Genomic DNA, 20,527 nt, shown 5'->3' with positions numbered 1-20,527 from the left:
TCTGCTTTCAAGTCCGGGAGACTCCGCCATTATGTTTTCTCCTAAGAAGGCTAAATGGTGACTTCTGCAATAGAAATCACGTTAGATTCTTCACATGCCATGTGAATGTGAACAATTCAGTGCAACTATCTGAGCCATGGTCATCTCATCCATAAAAGAGGATTAGTAACACCTAGGACTGCTGCATGATTAAATGAAACCACATATATGAACACATTTTGTTACTTATAATAATATAGAATACTAACTAAGATTATACTTAATTCCCTTTTTTTTTTGCCTCTTCTTTGGGAACGGAAAGAACTTGAACGTATATAAAATTGTTGGCTGCTCCGCTCAATAGCAAAGAGAGGCACTGCATCTCTTTTCACTCTCCTGGCTCTAACCGAGCTTTGCTTGTCTCGTGACTGTCTTACACTCGGTCACTCTGCTGAGACTGCAAAATCGCCCAAGGGGGTGAGCCACGAGGTAACGTTTCCAAAGGAAGGCATTAAATTAAATTATTAAACACACGCGCAGGAGCAGTAATGTAAGAATTCTGAAAGATTCACAAGGAAAGGAAGGAGAGCCAAGGGACTATTTCTGGTGTTCCGACTCTAGAAAACTCTGAGCAGCTATTACGGCTATTTATGAACCCGCAACGTCATAAACCGTAACCCTATTAAATGTGATGAATGAGTCCTGGGTTCCGATTTTTAAATACCAAGTCACAGGAATTTTAGAAGAGCAAACTGGCACCGCAAACGGCAAAGGCTTTAGGCAGGCGGCATCACGTCAGCCTGTGATTAGAAGCAATTTTGTCGACTAAATGCGAGATGATTCTGTTAAAAGGAATTTAATAAGGAAGAGGCGTTTAGCGATTTAAATTCTGCCCCATGCATCTGAAATATACGCATTGTGGTCACGTGGGCGGCCCGGGGCAGTGCGATTTGAGGCTGAGTATTTCACAGGGCTGGCATCAGCTCATAAGGCACCTTTTGCTGCCCCCTCGGCACCCACCGGCCATGAGTTTAGAAAAAGTGGTCCCTGGGCAGACAAACAAGAGGGAGTCTCTCCTTCACACTAGGAGGGCCCAGGGAGGCCCTTCACCGCCCAGGGAATCAAGAGTGATCTTCTCCAGGCACTCTCGGGGCGCCACGGTCCTGTAAATGTTCTCAAGGTACCATGAAAGGTTTACGTTCCCTTTAAAGAATGGAACTTTTCTGGACTTCCCTGGCGGTCCAGTAGCTAGGACTCCATGCTTCCAAAGCAGGCAGCGCAGGTTCGATCACTGGTGGGGGGGGAAATAAGATCCCACATGCCGCGCGCAGCCAAAAAATAAATTAATCAATAAATTAAAAGAATGGAACTTTTCATTTTCACCTACCTGCTGTAACTGTCACACTTCAGCTCTTCTAGCCTCAAGCTTTAAAAAAAAATTTAGTACCCTACATGGAAGGAAGAGGGAAAAAAAACCTTTCTATCTTCTCAATAAACAAACTTGTGTCTGCTCTCCTGGTGCAACAAGGAAGTTCCAGGAAGCTGCCGCAAGACTCCTGGGGGTGCAGAGGGCAGGGAGGAGGCCAGACCAGGACGGTACGGGGCTGGCCCTTCTCCCATTGGCTCCCCCTCCTCTCCTTGGCCCAGACTGTCCCTGTCTGTCCCTTTCAAGTCCTCTAGAATCACCACTTCGTGCTTGCCCCAGTTATCGCTTTTGTTTTTGTTTTTGTTTTTTTTATCAGAGGCAAGTAGAAAAGCCATTACTTTCTACTTCTCAACAGCTTCCTAAGTTGTCACACTGTGTCTTCAGCTTGCCCTGTGTTTGCAGAACAAAATGGTGAGAAACCTGCAGTACGAGAACCTTAAATATTATGATCCCTGCCTTCCGCCCTAACCAGGAAAGGCTATCTATTGATTTAAGAATGAAAGGAGAAAAAGAAAGGGTTAAGAGAGAAAGGGTTTATCTGGAGATCAATGAGGACAGAGGGCGAAAAGAAGCCACTTGGAGGCATACCAGTCTGGTGAGTATCTCTTTAAAACAAGCAGCTAAAAATGCTTTCAACCCAGCAATACCATAAATGTCCTGCTGCTGTCTTGGCTTTCGGATTCTTCCCCGTACTTTCCATGAGCATTCCACTGGGAATTGTCTGGAATCCCAGATTCAAACAGCAATAACCCAATTCCCTTGTTAGAATATTTATTTTCTTTTCGGTTTGGAAACCCAGCTGGGATGCATCCTCAAGTATACGACACGGCCTCAACCATCCTAGGCACTCCAGGAGACGTTTCTCAAACAGCACGATGGGCAGCCGAGTGCTGGAACAGGACAGCGAGGCGGGCAGCTCAGCCTCCTGTGGAAAGTCCCAGCCGAGGACAAACAGCCAGAGCCTGGGAACCTCCACTTTCAGAGGATTCATTCCAGATGTGGGAACAAATGGTGATACAATAGGGCTGATGCAGATTCCAAGGAGGGCTCTGAAGTCAGGCTGCCAGACAGGAGCATTCAGGCAAAATCATCACCATGACCTGAATCCCTAACCTAACAACTGATTATGTTCTAAGGCCGGCAGTGATGTGCTATAGTTCTATGTCTGATAATTCTCTACGTGGGTATCCATCCACCCATCCATCCATCCAAGGGAGATATGCAAACTATTCAACAACTGATCCACCAGTTAGAACAGATTCCAGCCAGAAACCAACCCTCTGGCCACATCAGTGAATAGCGGCTAACTGTCAACCCTGAATTCATCCATCCATCCAAGAAGTACCTATTAAACACACTTACAACATGGCCTAATAGATAAAAGCCCAGGCTCTGGAGTCAGACAGAGCTGAGTTTGAACCCTGACTCTATCTCCTACTGACTGTGTGACCTTGGCAGGTTACTTAAATTCTCTAAGCCCTAAATTCCTTACGTGCGACATGGATATAACAAAAATACCTACAAGGATTGCTGTGAGAATTAAATAAAATAATTTCCATAAAGGACTTCACATAGTGTCTGGAGAGAGGCATCCCACAATAGCTATTAGCTACTCTGACTGTGTGCTAGGCACATGGCAGGGCCTGACAAAACAGTGGTAAGCAGCACCGCTGTGACTCAATGAGGAAACTGTCTACCCAAGAAAAAAATTAAAGTGTTCGTATGGAAGAAACAGTTCCAAGTAGGGAAAATGATATCTTAGGTGAGATCATAATATTTTCAAGTTAAGAGGGCTGTTGAACATTCTCCTGTCCAATCACAATTCTGTATGGTAGGAAAACTGAGTGCTAGGAGGACTGACTCACAGTCAAACAGCTAGTCTAACAGCAGAACTAGTTAAGAATTACAATCTCCTGATGGTCAGTTCGTTGTGTTTGTTAGTTCGTTTTACCATGGTAACTTTTTATGGAGAGGCAGTTCTATGGTAAAAGAGCTTACATATGTGAAGTCATCCAGAGACAAACCAAGAGTTAGGGTCTTTTTGGGGGCTGGGGGCTGGGTTGTGTCAAAGTACAGGAAGGAAAAGCCATGAAACCTCAGCCTATTTGGGACAGGAGTTCATTATTTCTTTTTCTCTCTTTATGGAGACTTCAGGCTCCATAAGGGCAAGGAGTGGGGTCTGCTTTGTTCATTTCTGTATCCTGGCATCCAGAAGAGTGCCTGGCACAGTGCAGGTAATCAGTAACTATCTGTCGAACAAATAATTGAAGATTAGGTAGCAGGAGTGCTTTCTCTGCATGGCCTGAGTATGTTCCACCCCAAAGTGAACGGTCCTGAAGTGAATAGCTTGGTCATAGAACAGCTTGGGGAGGAAAAAAAGGCTATTAGTGGTCTCTTTCCCAGGCTGTCTGCTCACAACACTCACTGGTGCCACAGAACTCCATTTTGCTGAGTACAACTGTGCCCTCGATCACGACCATGGCACCTTCACAGTCCCAATCTCTTCTTTAAAAGTTCAGTGTGGAGAAGAGGGTAGACTGAAGCTGGAGTGTGCTGACCCTAGTATATAGGGTCTTTGTAAACACTGATGGATGCAGCAAGCTGGAGGAGGGGACGGGTTCTCATGGCCCCCAACTCCCTGCAAGGATCCCGGCCACCATCCTCACTGTCGGGGAGAAGGGGTACGCCAGCAATGCACCCCGAGTACCTCCCAGCATCACAGTCATGTGATCCGCCGAATTAGCACAGAGAGAGGAAAGAGAAGCCTGCATCCTCTCCCCACTCTCAGCAGGCAACCTCCCGCTTTCTGAGAAGGGATGGACCAGGAGGGGCAGAATAACCTGGGAAGCACAAGCACGCCCGGAAAAGACGGCAAGTACAACTGGGCCACCATGCAAGTCATGCGGAATCAACTAGGGAAGGGCCAAGGTGACCCCCACCCCCACCCCCGCCCTGCCATGTCATGTCCTCCATAACCCGGACTCGTGCCCTGAGGCTAACAGTCAAGCCAGAGGACCTGGCATTTTCTTGGACACCGCGACCAGGGTGGCAATCAGGTGGTGCATTCTCCCCGGCTGCGCTCGGCATGCCGGGTCATCGGCGCTGGGTGGCAGCTCAAGAAAGACAGACAGAAAGGAAAGGACAGGCGCTGGGTGCTTTGGGGCCTGGCCCCAGCAGCACAAGAAGTGTGGAGGCCCCGACGCCCTGCTGAGCTGCAGCGGGTAGTATGTCATAGTCAGAGACGAAATGAACACGCCGAGAAACGACAGCCAGGAAGCGCAAGCTTTTCAAAGCCATTTGCAGGTGGGAGGGGGCGAACGATGCCAAAGCAGCTTCGGGAGGTCGTGGGAAAACCATCTCAGAGCGCGCCCCTGCCCGGCTTGCAGCCCCGCCTCCCCGGCGCCCCCCCCCCCCCCCCGCAACAGCGGTCGATCCTTCTGTCCGGCTGTCGGTCCGTCCGTCCCGTCCAATCCCCACCCCGTCCATCCCCGGGCGCGCGAACACTCACGCAGGTGCGCGGGCAGGCGGATCGAGTCTTCCTCCATCCTGAGTGCTCGGGGCACTGGCACATGAAGCGGCGTCGAGGAAGTGTAACTGGGCACCGGGCTCTCGGGGGGTGTATATGAAATCCGTTCCTGCTGTTAAAAAGAAGGGCAGCAAGAGGGGAGGGGGGAAAAAGACAATGAAAGCCTGGAACTGAGGGCTGACATCCGCGAGGGGGCGGGTTCGGGGCGTCTGGGCCCTGGTCCCCTCTCTAGACACTCTGTGCAGCTGTCTTTCAGATCGCCAGCATCAGGGATTTGTAACAAAACGCGGGAAAGGTTTAAAATCGGGCTTTTCCTTTGCACTCGGCTAAATAGGTGTCCTTTTTTTTTTTTCCCCTCTGTACTAGTTGTTTGTTCCAGTAAAAAGAGGGGAGGCAAGACCAAGGGAATGAAACAATATGTCTAAGAGAATGGCGTTAAAGACTCCTCTCTCAAAAATTACTCTTCCGGTCACATAATTAATGTCACCAATACATTAAAACCACCTTCCCTCTTCTCTGGCAATATCCCCATCTTCTAATCAAAGTAGGATTCCACACTCAGATCCAATGAGAGGTGAGCCCAAAGTGATGGCTTATAAGTTCGAGATTTTAGTTAATAAATCTGCGAGCAAGATTTGTCTATCACCTACCTATCTCATGACACAGCTACCACCACCAAAAATCTCCAGTGTTTCATTTTTTCCCTTCATCGCAGGGAATTATCTGCCACATCAACAGTTATCTCCTTGTCCCCTCATGCTCCATCTGAGAATCAATAATTCCTTTCCTTCTGAAGCATTTCAGGGCTCATGCAAAGAATAACCTGCATTTAAGGAAGTATGGTTTAATAGAAGATTCTTACTCAACTGACAAGGAAAGGGGGAGGGGAGACCCAGCACATCCACTGTTTAAATTCAAACAGGCGGCGTTTGTTAGATCAATTAAAACAACTGGATGGGATGGGAAGGATTAGTTTTAAGTTAAAAACGTGGCAACTAATGGCAAGAAACCAACTATGGTGTACAGCAGGGAGAGGAGTGCAATTTGCATCTTAGATCGAGGAATACCAACTAGTTTCACTTGCAGTCCACACATAAACACAACTTCTGTTAGTTTCTGTGGTTTAACAGGGCAAAGTAAAGTGGGACACACATGGTCCAAAAATAAGATGGGGCGGGAGGAGATCGGTAACGTGCCGTTGTGAAAACAAAAACCGAGCAAAAGAAAAATGACAGATTCAAATAAAACGAAAGGGGTGTTTACGTTTTGGAAAGAGTTCTCTAACATTTTATACTCCATCAAATATGCAAAGGGAAGCAGGGGAGTCCCCCAGCCCTGTAACCAAACTGAAGCTTCTCTTCTGCTCATAACCTGGAAAGTTTGGCAGCTGTGGCAGGAAGTTTCGATTTTAAATGAATATATACATATTTTTGTAATTTCCGAATGGAATCACAATACCTTCCCTGAGGCATCCTCTACCGGCAACTAGGGCCTTTGGAATATTTCTGTTTAAACATACATCCTAAAGTTTCCTGGTGAATTTCTTAATTAAGGGCAGACACATACACCCTAGATTTCATTTCTGGATCAATGGAGACGTCCTGTGAAAGGTCACCCAGAGGCAAAACCTTCAACTTCACTTTTCTTGAACTTTACCAAACATCACACATATTCTGAGTAACTCTAACTTAAGGAGGAGTTATATTTTTGGTGTTTGGCTTGGGGTTTTTGAGGTGAAAAAGTCAAAGACACAAACACACATATGGGAAACATACGAAATCTGTTTAGGGGTTTTTCAAGGTAAGATAGGCTTTTTTAAACATTTTAAACATAGTCTTTTTCTAGTTTAACAAATTCTCCATACACTTCAACCCCTGAATAACACCCCACTGCCACCCAAGTCCCAATATACATCTCGATATCTTTATCTACCGTTACTTTATTCCCAGAAATAGCTTTCTGTTTTGTTAGGGTTTTTGCAGAACTGAAACTGTTGATGAAGAAAACACGGTGCAGCCAGAGAGCTTTCAAATGGCATGCCATGAGTGTGAGAAAAAAAGAAGATGGCATTTCCTAAGACGGTGACTTTCTCTTAAAGCAAGGAGAAACTTACAAGATCCTATAACTAGTCCACAGGAATGAGAGGCCACCTCTCCCCGCTCCCTCACCCTCACCAACTCCATCAAGGATGGAGCCCTCAAGGCAGATTTTACTTTATTGCGTGGGGAAATAGACCTCCAGCCTGCTGATAAAAGAGTCAAGCTAGGGCTTCCCTGGTGGCACAGTGGTTGAGAATCTGCCTGCCAACGCAGGGGACACGGGTTCGAGCCCTGGTCTGGGAAGATCCCACATGCCGCGGAGCAACTAGGCCCGTGAGCCACAACTACTGAGCCTGCGCGTCTGGAGCCTGTGCTCTGCAACAAGAGAGGCCGCGATGGTGAGAGGCCCGCGCACCGCGATGAAGAGTGGACCCCACTTGCCGCAACTAGAGAAAGCCCTTGCACAGAAACGAAGACCCAACACAGCCAAAAATAAATAAGTAAATACTTTAAAAAAAAGAGTCAAGCTAGGTATCACCTTTAGAATGTATATCTTCGGACTTGCTAAATCATCGTTGTGTTGTACCTTCTTTTCACTGTACTTTCTTTGCAGGCAGCCCCCTGTGTGTTTACATTTGTGTGTGGTTCCCAGTCCTTCCTGCTACACTGAACGCCACACTTCAGGGCTTGCCCTCGGATTTTTATGCCACACCCCCCCACGTGCAAACAATTCCCCATGAAGACAACCTCGCTATTTCACGATGAAACCTGTAAAGAGAAGGCCAGACACCGAGTGACTGTGGAACTTGAATGCCTCTCACTCCTGATGATGGATTCCACTCAGCAACATTGCGACACCCTAAGCCTGGGATGGGAAGCGCTTTTCAAAGGTTTCAATGAAGAGATGTGTCAGTAACAAAAGAAAGGGTGGGTATCTTGACCAAGAGGGGGAAAAGCAAAATGTGCTTCTAGGGTCTTGAGCAATTTGCTAGCGGCTGTTACACTACCGTGACCCTGGGTTTAGCAGCCAGCACAGCACTCAGGGGACCCCGGAAAGGACGCCGTCCGGCGTGTGGGCTCCTTTCCGAGGAGAAGCAAGCACACACCTGGGCATCCCCCACCAGACTTATGTCCCTTGTCTCTCTTTCTGTCAATCTCTAGGGTGACTCATGTGGTCCTCATTTTAAAATCTGTTATTCTAACCATGCACTTAACATCTACCGTGGCACAATCATCAGACTATCAGCAGTTAGAAATATGAAAAAAACACTGCTGTCTCCGATGGAGACGTCCAGGCAGAGGGGCTTAAAGAGACTAACATCCGATTCCCCCCAGTAACGGAAACCTCTTTATTCTCAGAACTGCCCCTCTGGTCCAACCCCAAGGAAGGGAAGGGGAGTACCCGCTTACAGCGCATTCACCTCGAGAGCAAACTGTCAGTCGGATGAAAACCAGAGGTGTTTTATTTCAACATTACAGAGGGGAATAACGATTTCCCCAAGAGGATTATAACCACTGCTCTAATTAAATTAAAATGCTGCCGACAGTGACATTAATGCATTCAAGCGTTGGAGGGGGATACACTGCCCGCAGAGGTCAATGATGTGACTAAAAATGCCGTGATGTGGTTACATTATTGTTTAGATGCTGAAAAAGGAGACATGCTGCTCTCAAACGTGCAGACGCAACCTATCAAACCAACGGGCGGAAGAAAAGGGAACACTGCCATTTCTAAGGCCAATTGTAATACCTCTGAGAAGGGGGGTTGGAAGAGCAGCACAAAGCTCTGGAAGGAGAAAATAAGGCTAAAAATAGTTTTAGGCAAAGGATGAAATGTAAATGTTACTAACCATTATAGAAAAGCTTTCAAAACGTTAAATGGAATGCGGAGTTAGGGTTGCTACAAGCACACTGTTGAAAGTGAGCTCTATCCCCGACCATGAAGGGTCACAAGGTGCCCATCTAAGGCTGCTCATTTTTTTAAAAATTTATTTTATTAAAGTATAGTTGACTTACAGTGTTGTGTTAATTTCTGCTGTACAGCAAAGTGATTCAGTTATACATATATATACATTCTTGTTCATATTCTTTTCCATGATGGTTTATCACAGGCTATTGAATATAGTTCCCTGTGCTATACAGTAGGACCCTGTTGTTTATCTATTCTATATGTAATAGTTTTTGCAACTGCTAATCCCAAACTCCCAATCCATCCTTCCCCGACCCCCCTTGGCAACCAGAAGTCTGTTCTCTGTGTCTGTGACTCTGTTTCTGTTTCGTAGATAAGTTCATCTGTGTCATATTTTAGATTCCACATATAAGTGATATCATACGGTATTTGTCTTTCTCTTTCTGACTTACTTCACTTAGTATGATAATCACTAGGTCCATCCATGTTGCTGCAAATGACATTATGTCATTCTTTTTTATGGCTGAGTAATATTCCATTGTATATATGTACCACATCTTCTTTAACCATTCATCTGTCAATGGACATTTAGGTTGCTTCCATGTCTTGGCTATTGTGAATAGTGCTGCTATGAACGTAGCGGTGCATGTATCTTTTTGAATTATAGTTTTGTCCAGGAGTATATGCCCAGGAGTGGCACTGTTGGATCATATGGCAACTGTATTTTTAGTTTTCTGAGGAACCTCCATACTGTTCTCCATAGTGGCTGCACCAATTTACATTCCCACTAACAGTGTAGCAGGGTTCCCTTTTCTCCATGCCCTCTCTAGCATTTGTTATTTGTAGATTTTTTAATGATGGCCATTCTGACCGGTGTGAGGCGGTACCTCCCTGTAGTTTTGATTTGCATTTCTCTAATAATACTTAATAATTCTGCTCATTTTTAAACCAACTGCTTAGAACCTGTGACTACTGCGTAAACCAAGCTTATATGTCTTGTGTTCAGTAGGAGAGTGGCGTTTCTCCTTCCTCCACGCCCACCCCATGGCTGCCTTTTACGGACAAGAGATAAAAACTGAATATTATTATCACCAAAAAAGGCTTTCCTTTTCAAAATTATTTAATATAGAGCTTCTATAAATCATGGGGATCCCCCAGCGCGTTTACACATTTGTTTTTACGTCACTAACTCTTTGAAAAAGCTGAAAGGCTGAGAAATTTAGAGCTTACTGACCATTAAATACTAACCTTCTGGAAATAAAGATAAGGCATTTCTGTAATAGAGAAAAACAGAAATAAAGTCTGGTTGTACAGTCCACCGCCCCAAATCTGGGGATTCACCAACTACGGATTGAAAACATGCAGGGGAAAACAAATGTCAGAAAGTTCCAGAATGCAAAACTTGAATTTGCCATGTGCTGGCAACTATTTACATAGCATTTACATTGTATAAGTAATAAAGAGATGATTTAAAGTATGTGGGAGGATGTGTACAGATTATATGCAAGTACTACACCATTTTATTTTATAAAAGGGACTTAAGCATCCGTGGATTTTGGTATCCTCGGGGTCCTGGAACCAAACCCCCCTGCAGATACCAAGGGACAACAGTACTTGCAAACAGATGGTTTAGAGGTAATTTCAAAGATTTCTTGACTGTAGAGCTGAGATGCCCATGATTTAGGAACTTTTTCCAGAAATAGCCCCCATCCCCGTTATGAATGCCAGGATTACCCCAGTGATGGTTTCTGAAGCCTGTGTAAAGTCTTGAGGACAAAGAGTGTCATGGAAACAGTGGTGCCCATGGACCATTTCCCAAGGAAATACAGTAAAAATGCTGCAGGTGCACTTTTCATCCTGCTACACTTAGGTGTCCCTTCACTGCACTGAAAACCAGCAACCCAGACAAAAGGGGAAACAGTAGGCACCACAGGTACAGTGGTCATGCTAGTAATATTCAATATTTTGAGGGGAGGATTTCCTTTTCTTTTCCACCCTGCAGATTTTTAGGAAAGCTGCCTGGGAAAGCTGATGCTTCTACTACAGTCATCTTCTGTAGACTAAAAGAAGAAATCTCTCCTATGGGAAACTATCTATTGAGATTTACTCAACTGAAGTCTGAATACACAATTATATAACTACACCCTTCTGGCTGCAGAATAATTCAAAGTGGTGGCTTTGGCTTTCATTAAATAAGCTTTCATTAATAAGCAAAAGCAACGCATCACCAAAAAACTGAACAAGACTGAATTCTGAGCTGCAGTTTTCTAGGTTTTTGGTGCCAGGGGTGCAAACAGAATACACAACAACCTAAACTAACGCACTCTTGATTGCCAAGTTCTTTCACTTGAAAAACTACACTGAATATTTTGCTCACCCCCAAATTTAGCAAGATCAACTTAAAGGACTTGCGGAAAGATGCAAACGTCACTCTTCTTTGCTAAATTTACACACAGCCACAGTCCACGATATCTTTCGCAGCTTTCAAGAAAGAAACAGGGTACTTTAGGATCTGGGGTGAGAACAGTATAGCTTAGGATGTGAGGGATTCAAATAAGAATTGCGAAGTAGAAAACCAGGTCCATCAAATCACAGCAGTGAAGTTGTGATGTTGTCTTTCCCTCCCACAGAGGCTCCAGGAGACGTCTAAACAAGTGACCCGAGCCAGTTTCCCTCTTAGTGCCCAGCTCCTCTCCTGAGAGAAACATCCCTGTTGGTGCTGAGTCATCAGATTTTTACACCCCCAATTGGTCTTTGGCTTTTAACATGCTTACAGTCGTTTCCAGCAAGAAAAATGGGAGTACCCCATGAAAATAGGATGGGCAGGAGCTACACTCCTGGTCTCTGGAGCTATCTCCCTTGGTCACCCAGACGCCCATTCAGCCCTTGGGGGGGAGGGTATGCCCCACAATCTACATTCACACTGATGTGGGGATCTTCTGACGAGCCCGGCTTCACCTGTCCAAGGAGTGCTCTTGCTTTGGACATTGAAAAAGATGGTTCGGGATCTGAACTATGTAAATTCCTACATGCTTAGAACTGAAATAGACAGTCCTTTTCCTCCCCTTCTTAAGGCTACTCTACCCTAAATCAGAAGACAGCGTATTGTGTCTATCAAACAGATACAATTAAGTCAAAGCACCTTAAGTCTTTCTTTTGCCCAGAACTAAGTTATCGATGCACAATTGGATGAATAAAAAGAAGCATTAGCAATAGGTCGTGCAATCAAGCACTGCTGTAAAAGGTCATTAAGGTTTTGTTCTCCCTATGATTGTTATGAAATCTTTCAGCATTCATCAAGCATCTATTAGGAGCCAAGGCCTGTACCAGGCATTATGACTTCTACCACCATTAAGTCCTAGAATTTCTAAGATGGCCCCAATATTAAAAATTCTGGCCAGGACATGGAAGCAACCTAAATGTCCATTGACAGAAGAATGGATAAAGAAGATGTGGTACATATATACAATGGAATATTACTCAGCCATAAAAAAGAATGGAATACTGCCATTTGCAGCAACACGGATGGACCTAGAGCTTATCATACTAGGTGAGACGGAGAAGGACAAATATCATACGATATCACTTACATGTGGAATCTTTAAAAATGGTACAAATGAACCTATTTGCAAACAAAACAGAAATAGTGTCAGAGATGTAGAAAACAAACTTATGGTTACCAAGGGGGAAAGGGCGGGGGAGGGATAAATTGGGAGACTGGGATTGACATATACTCACTACTACATGTAAAAGAGATAACTAATAAGAACCTACTGTATAGCACAGGGAACTCTACTCAGTACTCTGTAATGACCTATATGGGAACAGAATCTAAAAAAGAGTGGATATGTGTATATGTATAACTGAATCACTTTGCTGTAGAGCAGAAACTAACACAACATTGTAAGTCAACTCTACTCCAATAAAAATTAATTTAAAAAATTCTGCATCACTTTACCCATAAATACATATGGGTACTCATACATAAATACTTACACTCCTCAGAACATATGTCCCAATCTTGGTTGGAAAACACAGTCATTGCGACAACCAGGGAGGGAAGCTAGCATTAAGGGAGCGCTTGGAATATACTTCCCACAACGCCTTTATTTTATTTCAGACTCACAATAACCCTGCAAGGAAGGCATCATGACCCCCATTCCACATGATGAACCTGATCTGAAGATGGCAGGGGGGTAGCAATCTGTTCAAGTCACCAGCTCGGGAGATGGTACGGCTGGTAAAAAGAGGAGACATAAGAAATTACATTGAAGTAGGGCCAGCCCGTCAACAATGGCTTCACAACTAATGGTGACTCCCACGAGGTAAGTTCAAGCTTGTAAGAACAGCTGCAGCTTTGGAATATTTCACTGCTTTGTGCCCTCACTCCTCACAGAACTCCAGTGGGGTCCCCGAGGGTCGCTCCACGGAGGCCCCTGAGCCAGGGTGCTGACTGTCTTAAGCCTGTTGCTGCTGCTACTGGGAACAAAGACGGAGGGCGTCAGTGCCTTCACCTGAAGGAAGGGGACTAAAGGCAACGCGCGAGGGGAGTTCTCCTGGCGTGGCCCCTGAGCGGGGGTAGACACTAGAATCCATCCAGGGATGGGTGTTACCTGTGGGGCCCCATCAGCAGAGCCGTCAGGGCATTTACAGATTGCTGGCGCCTCTCAGGACTCTACCTCGTACTGAAAGCTCATCTTAGGGGATTTTTAAATAAAACCGTGTTCCTTTTCTCTCCAACATTTTCTTCGACAACCACAAAAACCATTTCCCTTACTCAACACCTTCCCATTTACCCAAGAGCAGCAGATCTGAACGTACAGGTGAGACGAACAGCAGCAGTGAGGAGGAAAGGCCCCGTCAACGTTTATTCGGGGCCTGTTCGTGGGCAGAGCTCCGAACCCGGGAGGAGCGAGTCTGCCTCTGGGAATCACAGTGGCTGCCATCCAACGACGCTGGTCCAGGGGTCTGAAGATGCACCCTCCCCTTCTCGCAAATGAGGAAGGGGTGATGGAGGCACTCAGGGGGCTTGCGGCGGGGAAAGACTGAAAGGATCCAAATAGATGTCTTCAAATTCAGAAGGGCTAGTATAAGGCAGAGCGAAGGCTTCCCCTTAGCCCCCCAGAGGGCAGGGCCGGCCACACACACCTGTGCCCTAGGAATCTGTGTCTGATTACTGCTCCCTTTAAAGCCAATTTAAGATGAGGCTGAAAGGTGACTCTTAAAGGTGTTCCTGTGCTGGGAATTAACTCAAGTAGAACTTGAAGGTGCCTTATAACTAAGTCCAAGATGCTGCTTCTGCGTGATCTTCTATCTCCTGGCGAGTCAATGCTTATTAATTACATTGTGGGCAGAACAGAGCCAAACAAAACAGGAAGACCACTCTCCCCCTTCTCCATCAACTGGTCCCCAGAGGCCCCTCACACGATCCGAGGGGTCTACCCAATATAATTAGAAAAATTACTAGTATCTACAACTTGGAGTAACCCTTTCGAAGACAAGCACCAAAGACAAAAACTCAAATAGATTTTCTTTATTGTCCTAATTTTAAAACATTTTAATTAAGATCCTTTCCAACCCTGAGATGCTATGAATCTTTTTTTTTTTTTTTTCCTCTTCTGAATTTCTTAAATATTTCTGACATGAGTAGTAGTAAGCAGAATCTCAAGCTGTGATTCCTTTTCATGCCAGGTTGTGGTTTCACAGGGAGGTCTGTGCTTGAAGGATGCTTAGCTCATTTGGCTGGAACCCAGTGCTGACGGAGGCAAGGTCACAGGCTTTAGACCTGGATGGGAAAATGAAATGCACGCCACGCCACTCGATGGCCCAGATTACACCCCTAATCCCTGCCAGGATACAGATGACTTCTTTTAAGGTGGAGATTAGGTGAGCTCGGCAACAAACATCACCGCTACTGGAAACCCCAGAAGCGCATGTCCTACTGACAGTGGGGTCGCTTCAGTATAAGAAAGGTGGTGTGACTTCATACAGAACCAGCTGGTGTCACCTCTGGGAAAAATACCGTCTTGCTGTGGGATTTATCCACAAATGCCCCTAAGCTTTTGATCCACCTTTTGAAAAAGGGTCACAGAATCCTTTCTTCCTAACTAATTCTAACAGCAGAAGAAACACGTACTCAAATGAACAGCAGCTTATATCCTGGCCACAACAAAGTGAGGCCAAGTTCGGCTCCTGATTAGCTGCTTTCTCCTCCATTAATGCTGTTCGCTCTAATGGTCTGGCTATTACAATTAGCCAATCTGCAGTGTCCCTGCCTGGGGCTAACGAGTAATCAACTGCGAGTGTTACTATTTAGTTGTATCAAGGGCGCCATTAGAGAGAGCTTCTCAATTTCTCCCCGCAAAGGAGAGATACCTTCCAAACATGTTCTACCTGCCCGTGCCCCTGGGTACGAGCTCCCGGGGGACTCATGGGACCTTAAGATTGGGACAGAGGAAAGGATGAGGGCCAGGCTTCTGTGGAGACCAGAGGTGGAAGCAGCAGAAGAGCCCCGAAGGGATGCTTTGAACCTGTACATTCCTCCCTCCCTCTCCACCTGTCTTCTCGTGCCTCATAAACGTTCTCCCCATCCCCAAGCAGCTTTCCTCTTTCTGTTACAGCATCACTCTGGGCTTAAGTCCATCTTCATTTTTTTCGTGAGTGACTGCACATGAAAGTCTTACAAAAGGAAGAGAGAGAAAGAGAAGCTTTTAAACTCACACCCTCAGCTGATTGCTGGAGGTGATTGGAAGGGAGGCAACTCAGACCCCCTTTACAATTGAAAAGACTTTTTGTCCTGTGATGTATCTTTACAAAATGTCGACAGCTGAAATGGACCACACACCGAATGAGAAACGTGAGGCTTTAAAAACAGGCTACCAGAGCAAGATTTGCATTCTAGTTCAAATGAGGGCAATCCAGAGAAATGCTGAAGAGAGTCTCTAAAATAACAGCCCCACTGAAGTCTGCGTGAAGTCCCGCAAGGTCCTAACTAGATGCTGCCCATTTCCAATGAACCAGGAGACAACCCGGCCCCCCGACACACCTCAATCAGGAAAGGAGAAGGCTGGGTGACAACCACTGCCAGGGTCAAGTTGAACGAATTCCCTTGCTCTACATGTATCAGAAAATCCCTGGGTCGCTTCAGGCTGACAAAGAAATAGAAATAGAAAAAGCCCTGTAAACTATACCTAGAGTAACAAGTGCAAATGAGGTCTGGTACAGATTCATGTCTCTGGGAAAATGTTTCCTACCAATATAATTTTCAACAAAACCTTATTAAGAACACTATACTTGAAAAGCACCATAAAAGAAATGTCAACATCTCCTCAGCGTATGCCGTCTGAGGAACTGGCATTAAAATACCCAACCTTTACCATCACATAATGTTATTTTAAAGATAAGTCACATGAAGCTTGTGAAATATTACGCGTTTCTTGAAACAAAGGCTCTCTATAAATGCAACGCATCATTACAATGAGAAATTTGTAAAGTCCCAAATAAAGCACTACTTTTTACGTGTGCCGTAAGAATTAAACCCGTCTTCATGGTGTAGAGTGGGAAATTAACTGAAACCTCAACTGAAGATGGACCATGACCTCACATATGACTGACTGAAGAATCAAGGCAGAATTTATCTGCCTGCCCAACCTGCAGCCTCTGTAACTCAGAAGTAACCAATACACAATCTTGAACATGGATTAAGAGGGTCACGCACCTGCATCTCCTCTTCTAGAAAAACTTTTCCAGAAGTAATAACCATCCCGGCAAGTAATTTCTTATATACTTTGTCAGAAACCATAGACGGTCCCTGATCTTTAGACACATGACTCCTTACAGGAACTCAGAAAAGGCGTCCTTCCCTCCACTGTGGTCGTGGTTAGAAAGACCTGGGAGTTTGGGGTTTTTTTTTGACAACTGATGATTGAAAACAAGTTCTGCTGACAAGGTGAATATTATTATGAGAAATGCTACCAGCATTAGTAGCATTCTAAAAACTTAATGACAGGAATGAGAATGAAATATAGAAGCGTGTGTGTATATGTGATGACAACAGTCATTAACAGAATATGAAGCGGCTTGAAATAATAAAGAAACTTATGCGCTGCGCTCTTGTAGCCCTGTTGTTAAGACTAATCATTTATTTTACATAAGATCCTGTGCCTTCATTACAACTATTGTGCTTGACAGTACATGAAAAATATGCTTGAGTTTCCACATACTTCAGGGACTCAGGATCATCTAATCATTTGGGAAATATACATTTTTTAAATCAGGTATTCTGAATCTTGGCTGCACATCAGAATCATCTGGAGAAGCTTTAAAAAAAAATTCCCAGTTATCAATTAGCAGAGGCAAACTATTGATATTATATATAGGATGGATAAACAACAAGGTCCTATTGTATAGCACAGGGAACTATATTCAATATCCTGTAACAAACCATAGTGGAAAAGAATACGAAAAAGAATATAAAAAAATTAAAAGATTGTCTTTAATTGCCAAAAAAAAAAAAAAAAAACAAATCCCAGTACACAAGTCAACCAGCCAGGTATCAATATTTTTAAAGCTCTTCATCGGATTCCAATATGCAGAGAGGTAAGGCTGAGAATCAGTATCTTCAATCAAGACATAAATAGAATAAATCCAGACACATGCTAAATGATTATCTTTCACAGTAGTTTTTTAGAAACCTTATTAACCCATTTGCTAATTGTCCTTCCCTCCTGAATAAATTGCTATTGTTCTGCCTTTAACCATAAAATAGAGATTATTGGTGTAATACAGGAAGTTCCTGCCTGATGACTACCTGACCCACAGAGGAACAAGTGCCCCAGACAGGTGTGTCTGCAGTGGTTCCTCTTCTCTCCCAACTGCCTCTGGAGTTCCCCCAGCCCCACCCCCGGAGAGGCTGCTCAGCTTCACTTTCCAGAGCTCCACCTGGAGCTCATGTTCTTAGCACCGGCTAAGAACTTGACGTGTGTAGCAGGGCCAAGACAAGGGTAACGATGGAGAAGCTAGAGGGAACGAAAACCCATTCCACTTCCGGATTGCCCTCCCTCCCCCTCCCCACACCCAGAAGGGTCTGTCTGTCTTCATGTGTTCAGGCCCCAGACCCCCTTTTTCTGGCTCAAGCATCCAGCAGCTTGGAGTTCGGGGAGCCTCTTTTCCCCAGGTGAGATGCATGATCCCCATGATGGCTGTCAGGGTTGCCTGTGAGCCACTCGAAAATGGCGAGTGGGATACATCTTTTCCCCAAAGTAACCTTGCTACTAGCGCTTAGGTCTTTATTTTTGCACGTGAACTGTCAACTGCCTATAACCTGGAGGAAGGCCTTGACCTCCAAGCAGCTGACTTCTTAATAAAATCTTGGAACCCTAAACGAGTAGAAATCTCCAGCCCGCTAAGGTCTTCACCAAGATAGTTGAAAGTCCTTCCATGACAGGCTGCTATGTCCTCCTAACACCCCTAGGAGTCATGTCACCAAAACCAGCACAAAACCTACTTGACAGATGTAGGAACTGAGGTGGAAGGATTGACAAGATTCTTGAACGAATCCCATAACTGCTCTGGAGGGAGCAGAGTCCTAAACCCAAAGATGTCATCTTTCTCTGGAGTTACCTTCTGTCTCTAGTGTTGTTTAAACTCTTGGTCAGCATGATAAAGTCTGTGTAAAAAGTGGCCCTTAAGGGGAAGGGTAGCTCAAGAACCTAGCTGATTTATTTATTCATTCCTTGATAAAAAACATTCTCCAAAGAAGCCACTGGAAACCGAAGTCCTTCCAATAAAAAAAAATTTTCAACAGTTTCCAAGCATCTTGATGTTGTTAGTATTTTACTCTTCTTCCTTTAAGCAAAATACAATTCTAGAACAGTGATAGAACTGTGGCATGAAGATGGCTTTATCATCTGAAGTTCACTCAGGTGTTGAAAGTCCTAGAGTGGGCTGTAATTTTCTTTGCGTCTTTCAGAAGCAACTTGCAAGCTACCCTGTGAAAGCCTGCTACAGCATCGCTAGCCAAGCCTCACCAGTGGTGTCAACAGTTCCGACATGGAGCTGCCAACAACTGAAACCTATCAATAGGAAGATCTGGAAAGTTTAACCAAAAGTTGAAATACGGACTCTACAAATCACTTGGAGCTTGTAGGGTTGAAACAGGAGCTTAGAAAAAGGTTAATATTTCCTTTATTGCTATGGAATTCCTCTCTAGTTGTATTACTTTATATTCCCTGCCACAAGCCAATCAAATCTATGCTGACAATCACCAAGACTTCTGCCTGAAGAAAAGGTGAATGAACCAGGCAGACACAAATGACAAAGCACTGATGCAGTATATAGTTCTTTGTTCTCAAGAGAATCCGTGGTTTCTGAGTGGGTGAAAAACATTTGAAAATCATTCTGATGAAGAGAAGAAAACTATCTTCTCAATGAACTTACTCCTATTAAAACCCATTTTCCAACCCTCAACTGTCATATACCCATCCTTATAAAAGACCACAGTAACACAATGGGGAAAATGTATCTCTAACTTTTGAAGTCTAGCAACTTCCCATAGGAAGTCCTAATCACACTTCCAATGGATGCCCTAAGGCATTATCTAGACAAGCACGTTTGACAGAAATATAATGCAAGCCATATGTGTAATTTAACATTTTCTAGTTGATGCAGAAGAGACAGATGAAATTAGTTTAAATAATATATTACATTTAACCCAACATATCCAAAGTATTCTTTCAACGTATAATCAAGATATAAAGCTATTGAGATATATTACTTTTTTTGTACTAAGTCCTTGAAATTTACTGTCTAGTTTACATGACCGTTCAAATCAGACACTAAATTTTCACTGCAAATACTTGACCTGTCTTTATAGTTCACAGAATTTACAGCCGAAAAGGTAAATTCGCACACCCAACGCTGTTCCAAATAAATTTTTAAAGATTTTTAATAACTGACTCAAGTACATTTTAAAATTCAAATTGATTAAAACTAAATAGGGCTTCCCTGGTGGCGCAGTGGTTGAGAATCTGCCTGCCAGTGCAGGGGACACGGGTTCGAGCCCTCGTCTGGGAAGATCCCACATGCCGCGGAGCAACTAGGCCCGTGAGCCACAGCTACTGAGCCTGCACGTCTGGAACCTGTGCTCCGCAACAAGAGAGGCCGCAATAGTGAGAGGCCCGCGCACTGCGATGAAGAGTGGCCCCCGCTTACCGCAACTAGAGAAAGCCCTCGCACAGAAACGAAGACCCAACACAGCCCAAAAAAATAAATAAATTAACTAAAAAAAAAAAAAAAAACTAAATAGGTCAAGAATTCAGTTTCTCTACTGCACTAGCCACTTCTAGTGCTCACAGCCTCATGGAGCTGCTAGTGACCATATCGTACACAGCAGGTTAGATCCTGGGGCAGCGAGCACTGCACGGGGATGAATGGAGGATGAGGTGGGACGCGATCGCACATCCTTTCAGGAACATCCTAAACTCTGGACGGACACGGGCTACAGATGACCCACGTTCCTCGTCCTTCATTTCTCCAATTGCAGTAGTCAGTCATTAGAGTCATCCAGACTGACAGCCATTTATAGAGAAGGACGAAGGGGCTAGATGTCCTTCCTGCCCCTGTACTCAGAGACAATGAGCTCTGAGCAC

General features: G+C 44.6%; 1 protein-coding gene across 5 annotated transcripts in view; it reads right to left on the bottom strand.

Annotated features, from left to right (window-relative positions):
• Positions 1–20,527, bottom strand: part of ETV6 (ETS variant transcription factor 6) — a 280,275-nt gene that overhangs the window by 135,589 nt on the left and 124,159 nt on the right. For 3 of the 5 annotated variants that reach the window (XM_059935312.1, XM_059935316.1, XM_059935311.1), the window contains exon 2: positions 4,914–5,043. The exons of 1 other annotated variant lie outside the window; for it this stretch is intronic. In XM_059935312.1, the coding sequence (XP_059791295.1) occupies positions 4,914–5,043 (130 nt within the window). Of the gene's footprint in view, positions 1–4,913; positions 5,044–5,581; positions 5,693–20,527 lie in introns of those variants that run through there. One more of the 5 variants, XM_059935313.1, reaches the window with a different exon arrangement.

This window comes from Balaenoptera ricei, chromosome 10 (genome assembly GCF_028023285.1).
Source record: "Balaenoptera ricei isolate mBalRic1 chromosome 10, mBalRic1.hap2, whole genome shotgun sequence".
NCBI classification, from domain to species: domain Eukaryota; kingdom Metazoa; phylum Chordata; class Mammalia; order Artiodactyla; family Balaenopteridae; genus Balaenoptera; species Balaenoptera ricei.
This window is presented reverse-complemented; position numbering and strand designations above follow the sequence as displayed.